Here is a 16,680-nt window from a genome sequence, read left to right on the forward strand (position 1 = left end):
GCTGCCAGGACATTGCATCATAAGGCCACCCGCTACAGCCCCCCCCCCCCACCCCGAAGCACCCACCCGGCTCTTCATCAGCACCAACCAAACAGTCACACACTGTCCCAAGTACACATTTACATCAGAATCTGAATCCTTTTCATTCATTGATTAAACCAGGAAAGATGAGCTGTAAATTTGCCTTTTAAAAAAATCCAAAGTATCCAAAGAAAGAGACGATTCATATGAGCAAAGAAAAAAAAAAAAAGACATTTGGCACATTTGCAGGAAAATAAAATGCCAAACAGTGTGGCTAACATGCTAACACACAGAAACAAATAAGTTAAATAAATGAGATGCAAATATTACAGCAGTATTCCTGTGATGTGTTCCTGCATGTTCAGCACAGAAATGTGAACATGAAACAGGAACCAGACTGCTGTGAATCAAACCTTGTGAGGTCACTGGGTGTAAACTCTGGAGCAACTCTAAGTCCACGGAGGATAAATTGAAAGATGGTGAGCAATCATTGGGAAAGCAGCCAGGAATATTTTCTAGCCTATTCTTCCTTGTACAGAAGTGCACACTAAGGAACAACGCTCATGCAAGCGCACAAGCTCAAATAAAATATTTTATGGGTCCACAAAGTCACTGCAGCAACATCATATTGTATATTTATTGCCAATAAAATTAACTCCACTCTTTTTCTTCTCTCATTTCTTTGGAAAACAGGTGTTTCACTTGGTTAACAGCACAAGGACTATTAAAGGTGTCATAAATATTCGTTCTAAATTTAGTGACAAACAGTCTGGCTGAAGAAACAACATCCTCTTTCATTCATATTTTGGATGTTGGGGAAGGCGTATGGCGACATTCTGCTAGGGAGGCAAGTAATGATTATTTTCCTTATTGATTAATCTGCACTTTCTAAGTAAATACACTGTTCTGTAACATGTCCCAAAATAGAGAAAAATGCTGATCACCGTTTCTCAAAACTGAGGTTGACATATTTAAATGTCTTGTTTACCCTGGCAAACACATTAGTTTATGGTCATTAAACACAATGTAAATCAGTATCTGAGAGTCTGCAACGAGTGAATATTTGGCTTTTTTTCATTCTGCTAATGTTTTTTGAAAGATATCTGTGGGACAGTCACTTTAAAGCTACAATGAGGCCATGAGAAAACAAAGTACCTCTTAGATAGCTTTTTAATGCTTATTCTTTCCTTAAAAAAAAAAAAAAGAAATTTTAGCAACACCTAATCAGACAAGTGTGAACTTCTGTATTCTGCTTTTGCATTAACCGTACTCCAGTTAGGGAAGTGGAGGAGAGCAATATATATTAATATCTGTTTTAAAGAAGAACTGATTGTGGGTTTTCATTACCTTCCTATCACATCCTGGAAGTGACAATCTTTATTTCTCTCTATTGGGCATCACGGTGAGTGAGAAGTGAGCACTTAGTCAATCATTTGCTCAGCCACCTTAAACTCGCTCCCGACCGGCGCGCTCCCGCGAGTGCTGCGAGAGGAGCTGTCGGCAGTGAGATCATGTGAGAGTCCACGCTTGGAGAAAGTAGGTTAGCAGGGTAGACTGAGAGGAAAGCAGGCGGAGAGTCACAACGCGGAGGCGGGGTGCTGAACACTGCTCGTCCACCGTGGGACTATTCTGTCAAAAAAGTTGAGCCAAATCGATTCGCCAGTGCGCCGAGACGGTTACGATGCGATCCAAAGCGGCTTTCTTCACTCTTTTATTTTGCTCGGACTTGACCGAGCGATAGAGGAGAAGAGTTTCCGGTAGTTCTTTCCTTGCTTTGTTTTTTCCTTTTTCTTTTGGTCGTGCTTTACGAGAGCTGTCTGCAGCCGGGACGAAGTGACAGAGCCAGTGTACTCTGGCTCCAGCGCTTTATTCTCCTCTATCCTGTCACCTACAGTAACCACATGTAGTCGAGTTTTCAACGTCCTGCCTATAAAGAGAAAACATCAAAATGAGAGGTAAGTTGATTTTTATGTCACAGTAAATCCGTGCATGTTTACCTGAACTTGGGGAAATAGCACCGTGTGGTTTCTCCGTCTTTCTTTTTTTTTCTTTTTATTTTTTTTAATGGGCTGGAACGGCCACATGTGTGCGCACAGGGAACTTTAGTGCGCCTGTTTTCCTCCCAGTGCGCATTAATCCCTCATGACTGGATTATCACTGCACAGTGCCCGAGGCTGCGTGCTCCACACTGAACTTCAGCATGCAGCGTTAAAGGAGCTGGAGGCATGTTGTTCAGGATAATTAACTTGACCAAATAAATTCTGTTTTTTTTTTTTTTTTTTTTTCTTTCCTTTTTTAAAAAAAAAAAAATCACCTTCCAGGTCTGTTTATGGTGAAACCAGAACATTTCAGTTGTGCACATGCGTAGTTGTGCTTTATAATTCCTCGCAGAGCCAAAATCTGTCTCTTTTTTGATGAAATATGAGTCACATAGCACCTGGGAGTCCTTCTGTAAATTTTACCAGGGGATCCATGTTTGAGTTATGCAATAAGGAGAGGGAGGGGCATGAGAGGAGGTTGTTGTTAACCAAAACTAGAATTATGTAATCGAGATGTTATTTGAGCTCAATCAGGTTTCTGATCAGGTGAATTAAAAACTAAAATAGCGAACGTTTCTACAGCACTCGCTCAAAAGAAAAAATAATCTACCTATATATATGATTTTGGCACGTAATCAAATAATTTTGTTATATTTTATATATTGTTTTGATAAATAAAACACCTCTGAAGATGCTTGCCAACTTGTGTAACTGCACCAGTGATGTTACTGGATGAATCGGAGCAGTGTTGGTGTGGTTGTGATATTGTTATGATGTGATGACTGTGCCAGCATGGCCGACTGTGTGAGTGTACAGAGGGAGAGGGGACCTGGCTGTTCCACTGACCTAGTTATGTCACCCAACATTATACAGCATTCGCAGCGGAGGGAGGGGGAGCGGCTCTGGGAAGCGCCGTGCCGCCCGACGTGCAGCGCCATGTGCGGTTACAGGCGCTCAGTGACGGTCGTCCGACAGCGTGTCGCTCCCCGACACAGGCTGAGCTTGAACTTGGGCAGTGGGGCAGCAGATGACTGTTCCTGACAAGGCAGGCTGTTTGTGTACAGCCTGAAGAAAAACAGTAAAGACGAATAATATCAAAATCCAAATAATTATTAAAAATAGGCCTTAAATGCAATGTAGGCCACGTGCAAATCTGGTTAATTTAAAATATATATCATTTAAAATATGAATATATCCTGGAAAGATATTTTGCTTGTGCATGTATCACATTGACAACATAGTTAATGTAACCTCTCAAAATATTAGCTGAAATTAATCTACCCTCAGCAATTTCACATGCTTCACATGTACAGAAACATTAGTAAACAAACTGTTTGCCAATGTTTGGTTCTGTTCTCCTTTTGTATTACGCAGGACAGGAGATTAGGTACAAGTTGTTGTTTTTTTTAAGGGGAGGAAAGAGAGAGAGAGAGAAATGAATTTTTTTTGCACTAGAAAGAGTCGAGGGGGCCTCTGGTGGAGGGAGGTTCCCTTTCTGGCAGGATATCCAAATGTAAACAAACCGCAGCCCTTTCTTAGCCCATCGCATTGAAAATGTAGGTTAGTCACTCAACTTGTGGTGTACTCTCTAGACAAGCATGTCAGCATTTTTATCCCAGTTTGAACACACTCATGCGCATCTGCAGTGACAATAGCTTTAGTCTAGTTGAGTCATTCCAGTAGTTTTGGCATGTTGACAGACTTTAAGAAACCCTGTTGTGATGTCTTGACCTCTGACACTTCCTCTGGTTTACTGTACAGGATGGCAGAGTGCACTTTATTTATTGCATGTAAACACAGCGAAAGATCATGAGACTCGTGTCATACACTGACACTCGGTAGAAGAGGCCTATGAAATTCTTAGCTCTGTTCTAATCCCCCCTCTGTGGGCCTCAGGTTGGCCTCCGCTGGTATTTGCATCTTTTAAAATAGAGCCTACTGATTTGAATGCACCAGCAGCCTTACAGCCAGATTCTGTGTATGCATTTAGTGTATGCTGAGTCTCAACACCATTGTTTTGTTTTAAGTAGGACCATCCTTTGTGAGTAAAATCAAAATATTTTGTGACAGCTGCATGTTAGAGAGTGGACTAGCATGCTACAAGGTATGAAGTGTGATCAGTAACACAGTTTCCCTCCTGGATTCGGCCATAAAGTCTGAAAACAAACAATGTTTTGTTACGTATCTGAGAACGTAATAGAGTTAATCAAATAACATGGAATTTCAAATAATTCAGATAATGTGGAAAAACACTCCTGTACTTCATCTTGTTTTATAAAGAAGACAGAGGCAACAAGGACAGCTATAGTGGGTTGTTGTGGTACAGCTCTGCTCTGCTCTGCACTGTAAGCCTACACCCAACTGTGAGGCATGACACAACAAGTGCTTCAGCATTGCTAATATGAACAGAGCTCAAGCACAAGCCCCCCTCCCTTCCTCCCACTGGGTCTCTTCTCAAGCTGTCAGTCATTCTCATGAGCAGGTAATGAAAAAAAATTAAAAGACACCACTGAGCCCTGACTCAATCTGTTGCTCGAGGGCAGTTTGCAGTCTGCACGGAATTGCGACTTGCGTAATAAGCAAACACGAACAACCTGTACTTGTATTAAAACTGTCTGTAATCTACTAAAATGGAGAAGTGGTGCATATGGGTGGTTTTTACACATATGTGAGCGTGCACACGTGGAGGGTCAAAATTCATGTCTTTGTCATGCTACTGACACACTGACACACTGACTGCTTGACAGGAGGCTCCTGTTGGAGAGTTATTGGCTGTTTGTTCCACATTAGATACAGAGAATTGAACTGTTGGAAGCACAAAGTCAGTGATTTTTTTCCTCTGCCTCTCTCTGCCCCACCCCTACTGAATTAGGCTTTTGTAGAGATAACATGGTTACACATTTAGCTGACTGATAAACACACTGGGGCCAACGTGTTTCTAGCTGAGCTGTTAAAGTGTCTGTTCCCAGTTTATTTAGTGAAAAAGCTTGGGTGTGCCACACAGAGTAGCTGTTCTACTCCTCAGACACCTTTCTTTCTTTGCCAGTTGTGCAGTTTCACCTCATTCACTGCATTTCCCGCCAGCATTTTGTAAGTTAACGTGTCAGTGGGTGATCAATGTAAAGCTCTGCATGTAATCTTCATGCATCATGTTAGCAATAAGCAGAACTGGTATCGATCTTCTGGGAATGCCGGCTCTCTCTGGAGAGCTAAAGGTCAGATGCCTAACACTGGTGTTTTAGCACAGGTCAACAATGATATTCAGGGTGAAAGGTAAATGTTGCTTTAGGATTAGTCTGGCTAGTATTACTACCAGCATAGTTAGCTGAATTTGTCTTAGTTGTTTAGTAAGCTTATTTGTACTGGGTATTTACCTCATAAAAATGGTGCTTGTTTTTTTTTTTTTTTTTGCCTTATATTCAATTAATTGATTTATCGATTTATCAATATTAATTGGCAACTTTATATCTGGATATCTGTGGACAGACAGAGAAGAGGAGCAAGAAAACATGTATGTGTGGTTGTAGCAACAGGGGTGGGTGGCTGGGCATCTGTGTAATTCTGGCTCTCAGCATAGGACAAGAATAGAATGGGTTGAGGCAGAAGCTCAATATCAAAGACTGGGGAGAGGGGTGGGGGGCTGAATAGCTGACATTCAAGTTCAGAGTTTGTCTGCTTTGAGTGGACTGTAGCCAGGTACAGTCAGGGCTGTTACCATTAAATCAAATGTGATTTCTCTCTAATAACACAGCACACAGGGTGTTTGATCATTGCTTAGAAATCACTCCATACAGAAACAGACTTATGGGAAATCAGTGAAGATGTGTGTTGCGTATTAACTGAACTGCTAAGCGCAGTTTGTCAAGGCTTATTATCGTCGTGTCTCTTGGTTAATTTTGTTGTTATGTAACACAGCCAATTTTCTAATGCATGTTATGAGCCATCAGGGGAGTGTTATATGGGGAAGTCTGAGCATTGTTGAGTTCCACCTTAAAACTGGTCTGCCGAGAGCCGGGATCGCGCTTGCCGTCCTCCTCCCTCTCCCCCTGCAGTGGGAAAGTGTGTCAGTAGGACAGAATGTCCACATGGGCTGACAGGCTACAGCGCCCGAGTGACAGATGACTCAGCCAATACCAAGGAGGCTGGAACGCAGCTCAGCCAGTGGGAAAGGGAGAGTCTGAGGAGGGCGGGGTCTGGGTGTTGCTAGAGTGAGCCCGCTGAATGAGTGTTGTGAGGAATGTTCACAGACAAGAGTTATATAATCGAGAGAGGAGGGAGGGGTGGAGGGAAACCTGAGAGAAAGAGAGGAAGGGAGGGAGGGAAGGGGGGAGAGGGAGATATTTTTCCATTGCATGCCTGCAGCTGCCCTGATCAGTTGGAGTATTTTAGTAACAGTTTTAGAGAAGAGACAGCCGACAGTGTCATTAAAGAGGGGGGAAAGGCTGGAAAGTTGTGTTTTCCAGTACCTAAGAGTGCAACAATTCCTCCACCGTCACTAAGTGAATTTCCATACATCGTCCCAACACAAGTGGGACAAATACTGATTTTGTAAATCAGTCTAAAGATTATTCAGACAGCAAGGCCAAGCAGCAGCTATCTTATGATATAGTTGTTGTTGTCAAGAAAGAAGGAGCCTTTGTGTATGTGTCATATGTTCGAGTGTCATGTGATTCCCTGTTTGTGTACTCTGTTCCCTCATGGGGGCCACATGCAGGGTGCAGACAAACACAGTTCATGGCAAGTTATCTTCTCTTGTACTGTGTGTACTTACTGTGGGACAGTTTGTAAAAAAAAATGAAAAAAAAATATGTGGCTAAACTGATGTTACATTTTTATTTCCTGTACATTTTCATGTACATCTAAAATGGGTTAATAATTTTCTAATAATAATAATAAAACAACATGATTTTCAGTTAATCACGTGTTTTGCCGAACAATACAGCAAAGTTCAGAGGCCATAAAGCATCATAAAAGAGATAGGAAGGATAAAACACACCAAAAGATAGTTAAAGATCAGAGAAAAAGGGTGACATCAAAGGCCTTCAGATGAAAGTAAGCACTGCCTTATCCTTGCATGGGATTTACAGAAAGGGAGTTTGAAAGACATGATCTTCCCCCAGTAATGTGGCATAAGTTAACCAGGAGGACTGAGCTCAGGATCACAGACTGCATTCAGACTCAAAGTGGACTGAAATGTACTGTAACCTTGTGTCTAAACCCCATAACATTATCAGAAAAAATGTTAAATTCAAATCTGAAACTCAAGGACTCCCAGAGAAAGGAGGTGAGGATAGGTGTAATGTGACAACTCACTGAAATAGATTTTGGTCAAAAGCCTTGCAGCTGCATTTCGTATCAGCTGGAGCAGAGAGATGGCCTTCTTATTGAGCCCAGACTACACGGAGATACAGCAGTCTGACTGTGGCAAGATAAAAGCATGGGCAACCTTTTCAAGGACTACAGAAGATACAAAGGACCAAATTATGACCAAGGTTTATAGCTGGAGAAAACATAACAGTGCAGCGTAAATAGCCTGCAAACCAGAGAGCCAAAAATCATGTCTGAAATATGGTTGGTTTGGGTTACAGTGATGGAGAAGCTGCCAAGCAAGATAAGAAGATCTCAGATCAGCAAGACGAAATTCTGTTACATCTCACACTTAAAAGAAATTATATTTAACACAATTTGGAATTTGGACATTTTAGCAGATAAATGGTACTTGTTATGCCGTGGATCATTAGCATACTATTGGAAATAGATAATATGTTTATTGACAATATGTCCATAGGGATACAAAGGGATAAGGGATACAAAAATGTCTACAGGCCAACTCCAGGAGAGACAGCAGCTAAAGAGGAAGAGGCCCTTCCACACACAACAGAAAAAAAGAGTCCCCATTTCAAACCTTTTATAGAAAATAGATAGAAAACAATCATTTGTTTAAAACGCAGGGATCAGATCAAGGAGGATTTTAATCTCCACAATTAGCAGTGATCAGTATATTATTTGCACGTCGAGAACAGTTTTTGTGCTGTATGGAGAAGTTCAGACGAGTCCCGCTCGCTCCCTTTGCAGTGACCACCAGATATATGCCAAATAGGGCCTTCTGTGAAAGTGTGTGTTATGTCTGAATGAATGTATCATGTTACTCATTGTGTTAGTGTTTAGTTATTATTATTATTAACTATTTTTGGCAACCGTTTACAGTGTGACTCAATGCTGTAAAACAAGCTAAAAATGTAACTGCCGCACTTTACTAAGCAGATGTTGACTGTTGACTGAGCTAATCTGGAGTGCAGCTCTTGTTTTCTTTCTGACCTCTCTCATCGCTGTTTTGTTTTCGGTCCTGCAGCTCAGATCGAGGTCATCCCCTGTAAGATCTGTGGGGACAAGTCCTCAGGAATCCACTATGGAGTCATCACCTGCGAAGGCTGCAAGGTGAGGAGGAAACACCAAACTTAACTTCAAACTTAACCTGTTTCATTTAAAATGCGCCCCCATTTACAGTATTTCTGTGTTTGTGTGTGTCAAGGGTTTCTTTCGTCGCAGCCAGCAGAACAACGCCATGTACTCCTGTTCCCGCCAGAGGAACTGCCTGATCGACCGAACTAACCGTAACCGCTGCCAGCACTGCCGCCTACAGAAATGTCTGGCTTTGGGCATGAGCAGAGATGGTAAACACACAAAGAACGCTCTGTACTGTCTTTACTCACTTCCTTAAACCATGACATTCAATGGTAAACTTCAAAAATTTACCACAGCTGACTTTGGTTAAACAGACTTTCACTCACTTTGGGCTGGTGTAGTAGAAATGTGTTTCTCCAGTGCAGCCCCAGTGTGTGTGTGTGTGTGTGTGCCTTTAATTTAAAGCTGATACCAGGAGAATTTGAAGCCCTCAGTAGCAATGTTTCACATCAGCTGTTGTGACAAGGTTCACCACATGTCACCCTCTTCTGTTGACTACGGGGAGAAAACAAATACAGTATGTAGACTGAAGAGGTGATGAACTGTCATCATGCAAACTGGAAATAGGGACTGGAACATACAGTACTTGTGGATAAGGTGGCAGATGGAATCTATGTGAGCCAGGAATATCTTAATTAGACCTAATTAGACTTAACTAACAGCTATAGATGCATTTTTTTAGTTTGGCAACAGAAAATTTTGCAATATCTCTGCACAAATGCAAAAAATTTTAATATTTAATTTGTGATTATTAAGGCAAATATTCCAAACATGCAGGAAGTAGTTACTTGTAACATGAGTCTGTTTGTCTGCTATAATGAAAATGTATTTTCTCTTTGCAGCAGTGAAGTTCGGTCGCATGTCAAAGAAGCAGCGCGACAGCCTGTATGCTGAAGTTCAGAAGCACCAGAAGTCCCAGGAGTGTGTGGGCTCCGGAGGCGGGGGCTCTACAGCTCTGTCCTTACCCAGGGAGGATGGAGTCTGTGGCGGTAGCGGAGAGGATGGTGAAGAGGGTCTGAGCCGGTCCTACAGCAGTGGGGGCTCCAGCTCCACCCTCAGTGACCTGGATGACATCGCAGCGCTGCCTGACCTGTTTGATCTGCCGCTGACCCCCGAGGAGGCCAGCGAGTATTGCAGCCTGGAGCTGCTTGGCGGAGGTGGGGGAGCCAGCACCGGGAACACCTCCAGCTCATCGTCCTCTTCTTCTTCTTCCTCATCCTTGTCCAATCAGAATTCCCCGCAGCAGACTATACTGGACGGGGCAGACGGCAACGGGATACAGCTCCTGCATACACACTCTCACACACATCCGCTGCTGGAACACACACATGCACTGCTGGACCATCTGCCTGATGACTGCTCAATAACAGACCTTGGTGAGTACTAACAATGTATTTTCTTCACTCACACTTAAACAGTGTGTCACAGAGAGTATCAGAATACCCTAAATTCCTACATAGTGTTCTGGGCCCTTTAGCAACTGAAGAGAACCAGGCCATTACTTGATACAGGATATTCTGAGAGTTGTTCCCATTTTTCATTCCCTGCTGCATGTCCTTAATGCAGACTTAACATTTCTTTAAAATGGTTCACGTTAAAACAGCAGCAGTTCAGGGACCATAAACCCTTTTATTGTGAAACATTTACTGGAAGTATTAAGTTTTTATAAAAGAAGTTTACATAAAGAAAGCCAAGCAAACCAGAATGGATCATAATGAATAAACCAATGAGTAATAATAGTGGTACTGAGTAATTGTTGGGAATGAGAGTGTGGTATGGGTACTGCTATACAAATGTAATACATGTAGTGTTTTTTTTCTACCTGACCGCTGTCTGACCTTGCTTTTATTTTGAGAATTTACAGTATATTATTAGTAATTCCTCCCTGGGAAAGGTCAAAAAAAGGTCAAATAATTAAGTAAATAGAATTTCAAAAAGCAAAATTAAATAAATACAAAGATAAAGCACAAGGACGTATCTCATAAGCAGGTTGGCAAAGAAAAAGAATCAGAATAATACGTGGCAAATAGAATAGCAAAACAGGACAAGGACAAGATTAAATAGGCAAAACAAGCAGGAAACAAGAAACAGGCAGAAGATGTACTCTAGTAGCAGCTCATCGAAACAGATAAAGGGACAATGGTGTAGTGGTATTTATAGAGGTAAAGAAGCTAAGGCATTTTTTAAAGATGGTGTCTCTAGAGATCTTGAGGAAGAATGCATTTGTATTTTATTTTATATCTTTATGGTTGCTGGCAGCAACAAACTGCAAGGAGGCTTTGAAAAGGGCTCTTGGGACTTATAAAAGGAGCAGTGAGTAAATATCAGGCCTGCTGGATATTAATAAGCGCAGGAGGTGGAGAAGATCCAAACTTCTGCGGAAATAAGATGAGCCAGTAGCACTCAGACTTGGTGGGGACAGACGTAACAGCAGAATGTTGCAAAGCATCTAGTTTCTAATTCAAGGTCACACTGTCATGGTCTGTGGCTATGTAAACAACACTACTGTTACACTCTGCTGCTCTCTCGCTGTCTCTCCGAAACACAAACCTGCTACCGCCACAAATAATCAAAGTGAAACGGGCACTGATTGTATGGGTGTATATGCTTACTCTGTTTCGCAGAGCGCATCACTCAGAGTATCGTTAAGTCTCACTTGGAGACGTGTCAGTACAGCGCTGAAGACATGAAGAGATTCACCTGGGTACAATACACACCTGAGGAAACACGGGCTTTTCAGAACAAGGTATAAAATAAATCCCATCGGTGTTAAGTCTTCTGTTGTCACAGTCATTTATAGCATTGTCTTTACAAATTTATCAATACTGTATATTTAACATACACTTACATATATGTTATTACTTGTTTGGTCGGTGCAGGTACTGAATCTGATCTGAGCAAGTAATTGGTGCTGAAGTGATGTTAATGGCCTTGTAATACTCATGTGTCTTTTTATGTGTCACTCTTTCAGTCAGCTGAGTGGATGTGGCAGCAGTGCGCACACCACATCACCAATGCCATCCAGTATGTGGTGGAGTTTGCCAAACGCATTGCTGGCTTCATGGACCTGTGCCAGAATGATCAGATTATATTGCTGAAAGCAGGTCAGTGCACAGTCTAAAAATTCTCAAATCTCAAAGCAGAAATAATTCTTCCAAAGTAAACTGAGTTTGAAACTTGCTAACTTTGATTCCTTCCTGTTTTTTTGTCTCCAACCTTCTACCTTTGCCTTTTTTTTTTTTTACCATTTGTTTATTTGCTTTTAATAAATTACACACACTTGGTTCAAACGATTCTGGAAACAAAACTTGCCATTATTTTCTGTATCTGCTCAACACATATCTTATCTGTGACATAAAATGCATATATCTGACAATTTGTTTACTCTCTGTAAATGTTTTGAACTTTTAAAAAAAAAAAAAATCTTGGGTGATATCCATGTTATCCTGTTGATTTTTCAAAAATGGTTCAAAAATGTCTTATATATGCTGTGCTCCAATCGGGTCAAAATTATTTACATTTTGTTGTGTGTTTTGTGCATGTTGGAGTATCTTGGACCTTCTCTGTCCCTCCCTCCTCCTTCCTCTTCTTTCTCCATCTGTCCATCTCTCCATGTCTTTGCCTCTGTCTGTGGCTGCCCTTTCAGGCTGCCTGGAGGTCCTGCTGATACGCATGTGCCGAGCTTTCAACGTCAACAACAGCACCATTTTCTTCAATGGGAAGTTCGCTTCGGCTCAGTTCTTCAAAGCGCTTGGTAAGGATGAAATGGGAGTAAGGTTGTGTAAGCGCTAAAACATTCAGATAATTGACACGGTCACACATTTAAACATCTTACGTTTCTCACGCCTTATGTAAGCTGGAAAATGTCATGTCTTTTCCACACGCACTGTGCAATAATTACCATCACTGTGAAGAAAAATGCCAGGGCTCCCACTGTCCTCAATCCATTATTGACAGCTTACAGAGATGCCTCTGCTCTGGCAGTTCATTAGTTTAAGTAACATAACTGTAGTAATTCTTCTTTAAATGATTCTGTAAGACAGTCGTTTCAGTTCCAACCTTGTCAACTGCAAAGCTAGAACCGACTTTTGAGCAGAAATAATTGAGAGAGACATTTCTGAAGCACTGTGTTGCCTCTTCAGCTCCACCGACCGTGTAACAATACACCATAATGGAGGAAGTGAAAACAAACACCATTAAACACAACAGCAAGCAGTGTGACAAACTCATTTAAGGACTAGCCAAGTTGTCTAATTTTAAATGATGGATTATATCGCATTATATCAGCCAGTACAGCAGTAGTTCTCTGTCCACCGCCTTTAATTGATTTCTCAAAACACTAGGATCCTGTCATTTCTTGGAGGTCAGACAGACATTAACAGCATTAACGAAAACTGGTACAATTTAATCGTAGGTCAGGCTCTTCATGCTGTCATCGCTTTTGACTCTCTCCTGCATCAGTTGACTAATTAAGCAAAACTATTCAAGTCTTCAAGCTGTTGTTTTTGACAATTAATTAGACAATATCTTGTGTTCTGCGCAGGTTGTGATGACCTGGTGAGTGCAGTGTTTGACCTTGGAAAAGGACTTTGCCGTCTGCAGCTGTCTGATGAAGAGATGGCTCTGTTTAGTGCCGCCGTCCTTCTATCCCCTGGTGATTCTTCTTCTTCTCTTCCTCGCTCACACACATATTCATAAACACAAACATGTTCAAGAGAAAGTGCTTATTATACTGCAGAATACAAAATAATACTGTTTTTTTCAGTGCTGTTCTGTCCTTGTAAAAGAGAGCCACATTCAAGAGTGACTGTAGGATGTCTGTTTTAGACATAAACATTCAACACAATACATTTTTTGTAGATGACTGACAATTGTCAGTTTTCAGTTTATTGTTGCGGTTTATTTAGAAGACTTTTTAAAAAATGATATTGCATTTTGGAACAGGTCATTTCTCCCCGTGAGTCATATCGGCAGTACAGATCAGCCTTTTGTTTCACATTTCTGAATTGCAACTCTTACATTTTTCATACTCACAGAATGTAATTTAGAGGCGATCGCAAAGTTTCCAAAAATGCCAAATATGTCAGGAAATATGCTGAAATGATGCACGAGACATCTAACTTATTTCCATTTGATTGAATGATGCCACCATAAAAGAAAGAATATACATGTTAAGGGGTTAATATTTTTTTCCCTGTAGATCGACCGTGGCTAACAGAAGGCCAAAAGGTTCAGAAACTTCAGGAGAAAGTCTACCTGGCTCTGCAGCACAGTCTACAGAAGAGCGGTGCTTCTGACGAGAAACTGGACAAGGTAAAGACACGCGGTCACGGCTCTTCTTTAACACATACACTTGTGTACACGAACACGGAAATTTATCCTTGTATCTCCTCTCTCCTCCCCCCCTCACAGATGGTGTCCAAGCTGCCCATAATGAAGTCTATCTGTAACCTCCACATTGATAAACTGGAGTTTTTCCGTTTGGTCCACCCAGAGACCGCCTACAGTTTCCCACCACTGTACCGGGAAGTGTTTGGCAGCGAGATGTCTCTGCCGGACTCCACCAACAGCTAGACAGACAGATAAACAAACAGGAGAGATGGAGAGAGTGTATTAAGAGGTAGGGAAGCAAAAGGAGGGACAAAGAAGGATAGAGATGTTGCAGCTCAACAACCAGCGGTTAAGAGACAATCCAGGACTTTTAATACTCTGTCTACCATGATCCCAAAGTAGTCCTCCACTTTCCCAGCAGGCAAAGCACCTTACACTACAGACCACACATGCTCATGGTCCTCTGCATATTGTAGCATTAACAACAAGCGGATGGGCACGTTAATAATAACACAGCAGCCCACCTAGCATGTAATAGCTCCAAGCTCTAACACTCGTTTGAGATCAGATCCACTGTGGATCACCAAACCAGTTATGAATGTACCTCATCAGTAAGCACCAGTGCACAAGCCAGAACCCAACAACAGTGAATGTACAACCCTGCCACTCTGAGACAGAGTTTTACACATTAGTATTAGAATGAAGTCGCATTGATCAACAGTTCTCACTGTCAATACAAGTCTCAGTCAATATTTCTCTCTATATTAACACATCTCAGTATGGTACACTTTTGTATTCATACAGACAATTTCCTTGTACTGACCATCACTTAGGGACCAAGACCATGAGTCATTTTTCTCAAATATAAAAAGAAACACACAGATATGACATGACTCATGGCTTAGGCTGAGAACCAGTTTCACACATACATTTAGACGGTGTTCGGTGCTGCCTTTTTGTAGGCTCTTGTAATGCAATGAGAAACCTCAGTCCCACACACCCCTTTCCTTGTAAATGCCACTTAGAGACAGGACAAGATGAAATTATCTTTAATTTATATACACATTTATAAACAAATATTTTAAATAAGAATGTAAATAGATGACTATATAAGTATATGGAGAGAGTTAGAATGTGTGTTCAGTTTAGAGAGAAAGGGAGAGAAAAGTGGATAGAAAGACGTAGAGGTGGAAAAAAAAACAGATGGATGCGTGAGGATAGCTGATATTTGGACTCAGATCTTTTTCTGGACTATTTTTCCTCTCTTGACAGTACTCTCAGGTTTCTGTGGCAACAACCCCCTCTTGCTGCAACGGCAAACCCCGCTGGGTTAGGTGCGGTCATCATGCAAGCGATGGGGTGGACACTTGTTGCAGATACGACACAGCAGGAAAGGCAGTGTGCCCAAACAAAGGCGAAAAAACATTGCCGCTGTCTTGCATTTAAACTGAGAGCTTTCGGTCTGCACTGTTGCTGTCCCCCTGCCTAAAGAGACAAGAGGACAAACAGGACACTAAGGAAAAGAGGCAAAAGGCAAAAGATGACTTCATGAACTTTAAAAATAAAAGGGGACACACAAGGTCCCCCTCCCACCCCACCCTCCGTTTCTAACCAGCAGTCAGAAGAGTAGGTGTAGTATAACTGTCTTTCACTCATAATGTTTCAGTTGGTTAAAGGTCGGCATGACGAAGGTCCATAATATGTAACATAAACCCTCCCTGCTGGTTGGAGCAACTGTATTATTTTGTACATTTGCTGTTCCCCTCTCCTTTAGTCCCAAACCCAACACTTGTCCGAATACCAAGCACTTATACTTTCCTCTTTCTCACTGGACACTAGTCTAAGGCCAGACAGAGCTACCAGCTTCCCCCCTGAGTTGGGCCTCAATGCCAGTAAGACTCAACAGTTTTCAGTCAATCTGTTTTATTATTTTTGTTTTTTTATTCCACATTTGTCACACAAGGTCACCCATAACTGTTTACATTTTTCATGTACATAAATAACATTCTTTCTGAAGGTTGTAATAGCATTGAGATGATGATAATGTCTTACTTTGGGGTGCTGTGAAGTTCTTGAGCAGAGTCCGAGGACCTGCTGTTTGCCGCTCAGGGAGCTAGCTGTGATCTCTTGTCCCTTTTAATTGCCAGTGTCGTCTTTTAGCCTTGTACTCCTCACACCTTTGCACCTAAGACGAGACCCATAACCATAATCACTGTGGACGTAAGTTCTATTTTTGTGAATGTTAATCACAAAGTGTCAAAGCCCTTCCCGTTTGTCCTAATATTGTAACATTAAATTTAAGAGACATAGGAATTAAAAAAATAAATAAATAAATCAGTTAGAGTTAAAAATGGATTTCATTATTGGGGTTTAATGTTTCTTTTGCTGTGATTTTCATTTACTTGTCAGTCTTTTATCCACCTTTTTCTTTACATGTCTCCACTTTTGTCTTGTAAAGTCAGTGATCTATTTTTTTAATTGAAGGAGGATTAGGACAAGTACAAACAAAAAAAGAATAGTTTGTCTCCCTTCTCTTTCCCTGTATGACAAAATGTACAAGAGGTATATTACTAGTCCAAGAGTAACTGAGTCACACAGCTCGATATATATTGTTGTCCAATGGGATACCTTATATGTGGTTTTAAGAATGTAATAAATTGTTTCTTTTTCTTTTGAAATGTTTCACTGAGTTTTATTTAAACTTGAATTTTGCTTGCATGTCGATGAATATGCATTATGTGTCTTTGCATGCTGTTGATTTCTCAGATCTCTAAAATCATCTGATCTCATACCCTGCATACTGTATTCTTTTCATGCCACTAAC

General features: G+C 41.3%; 1 protein-coding gene across 1 annotated transcript; it reads left to right on the forward strand.

Annotated features, from left to right (window-relative positions):
* Positions 1–1,538: 1,538 nt before the first annotated feature.
* LOC121193670 (nuclear receptor ROR-beta-like) lies at positions 1,539–16,529 on the forward strand. The gene is made up of 10 exons (XM_041056096.1): positions 1,539–1,976; positions 8,413–8,498; positions 8,593–8,734; positions 9,368–9,901; positions 11,150–11,271; positions 11,497–11,629; positions 12,172–12,279; positions 13,069–13,179; positions 13,726–13,838; positions 13,938–16,529. The coding sequence occupies exons 1-10, from the start codon at positions 1,970–1,972 to the stop codon at positions 14,097–14,099; spliced, it is 1,518 nt and encodes a 505-aa protein (XP_040912030.1). The 5' UTR covers positions 1,539–1,969; the 3' UTR covers positions 14,100–16,529.
* Positions 16,530–16,680: the final 151 nt, after the last annotated feature.

The sequence above is a fragment of the Toxotes jaculatrix genome, chromosome 14 (genome assembly GCF_017976425.1).
Source record: "Toxotes jaculatrix isolate fToxJac2 chromosome 14, fToxJac2.pri, whole genome shotgun sequence".
NCBI lineage: Eukaryota > Metazoa > Chordata > Actinopteri > Toxotidae > Toxotes > Toxotes jaculatrix.

Coding starts and splice junctions, on each gene's coding strand:
- LOC121193670 (XM_041056096.1), top strand. Junction 11,630..12,171: donor GATTATATTGCTGAAAGCAG/GTCAGTGCACAG, acceptor CTGCCCTTTCAG/GCTGCCTGGAGGTCCTGCTG. Junction 13,180..13,725: donor CGCCGTCCTTCTATCCCCTG/GTGATTCTTCTT, acceptor TTTTCCCTGTAG/ATCGACCGTGGCTAACAGAA.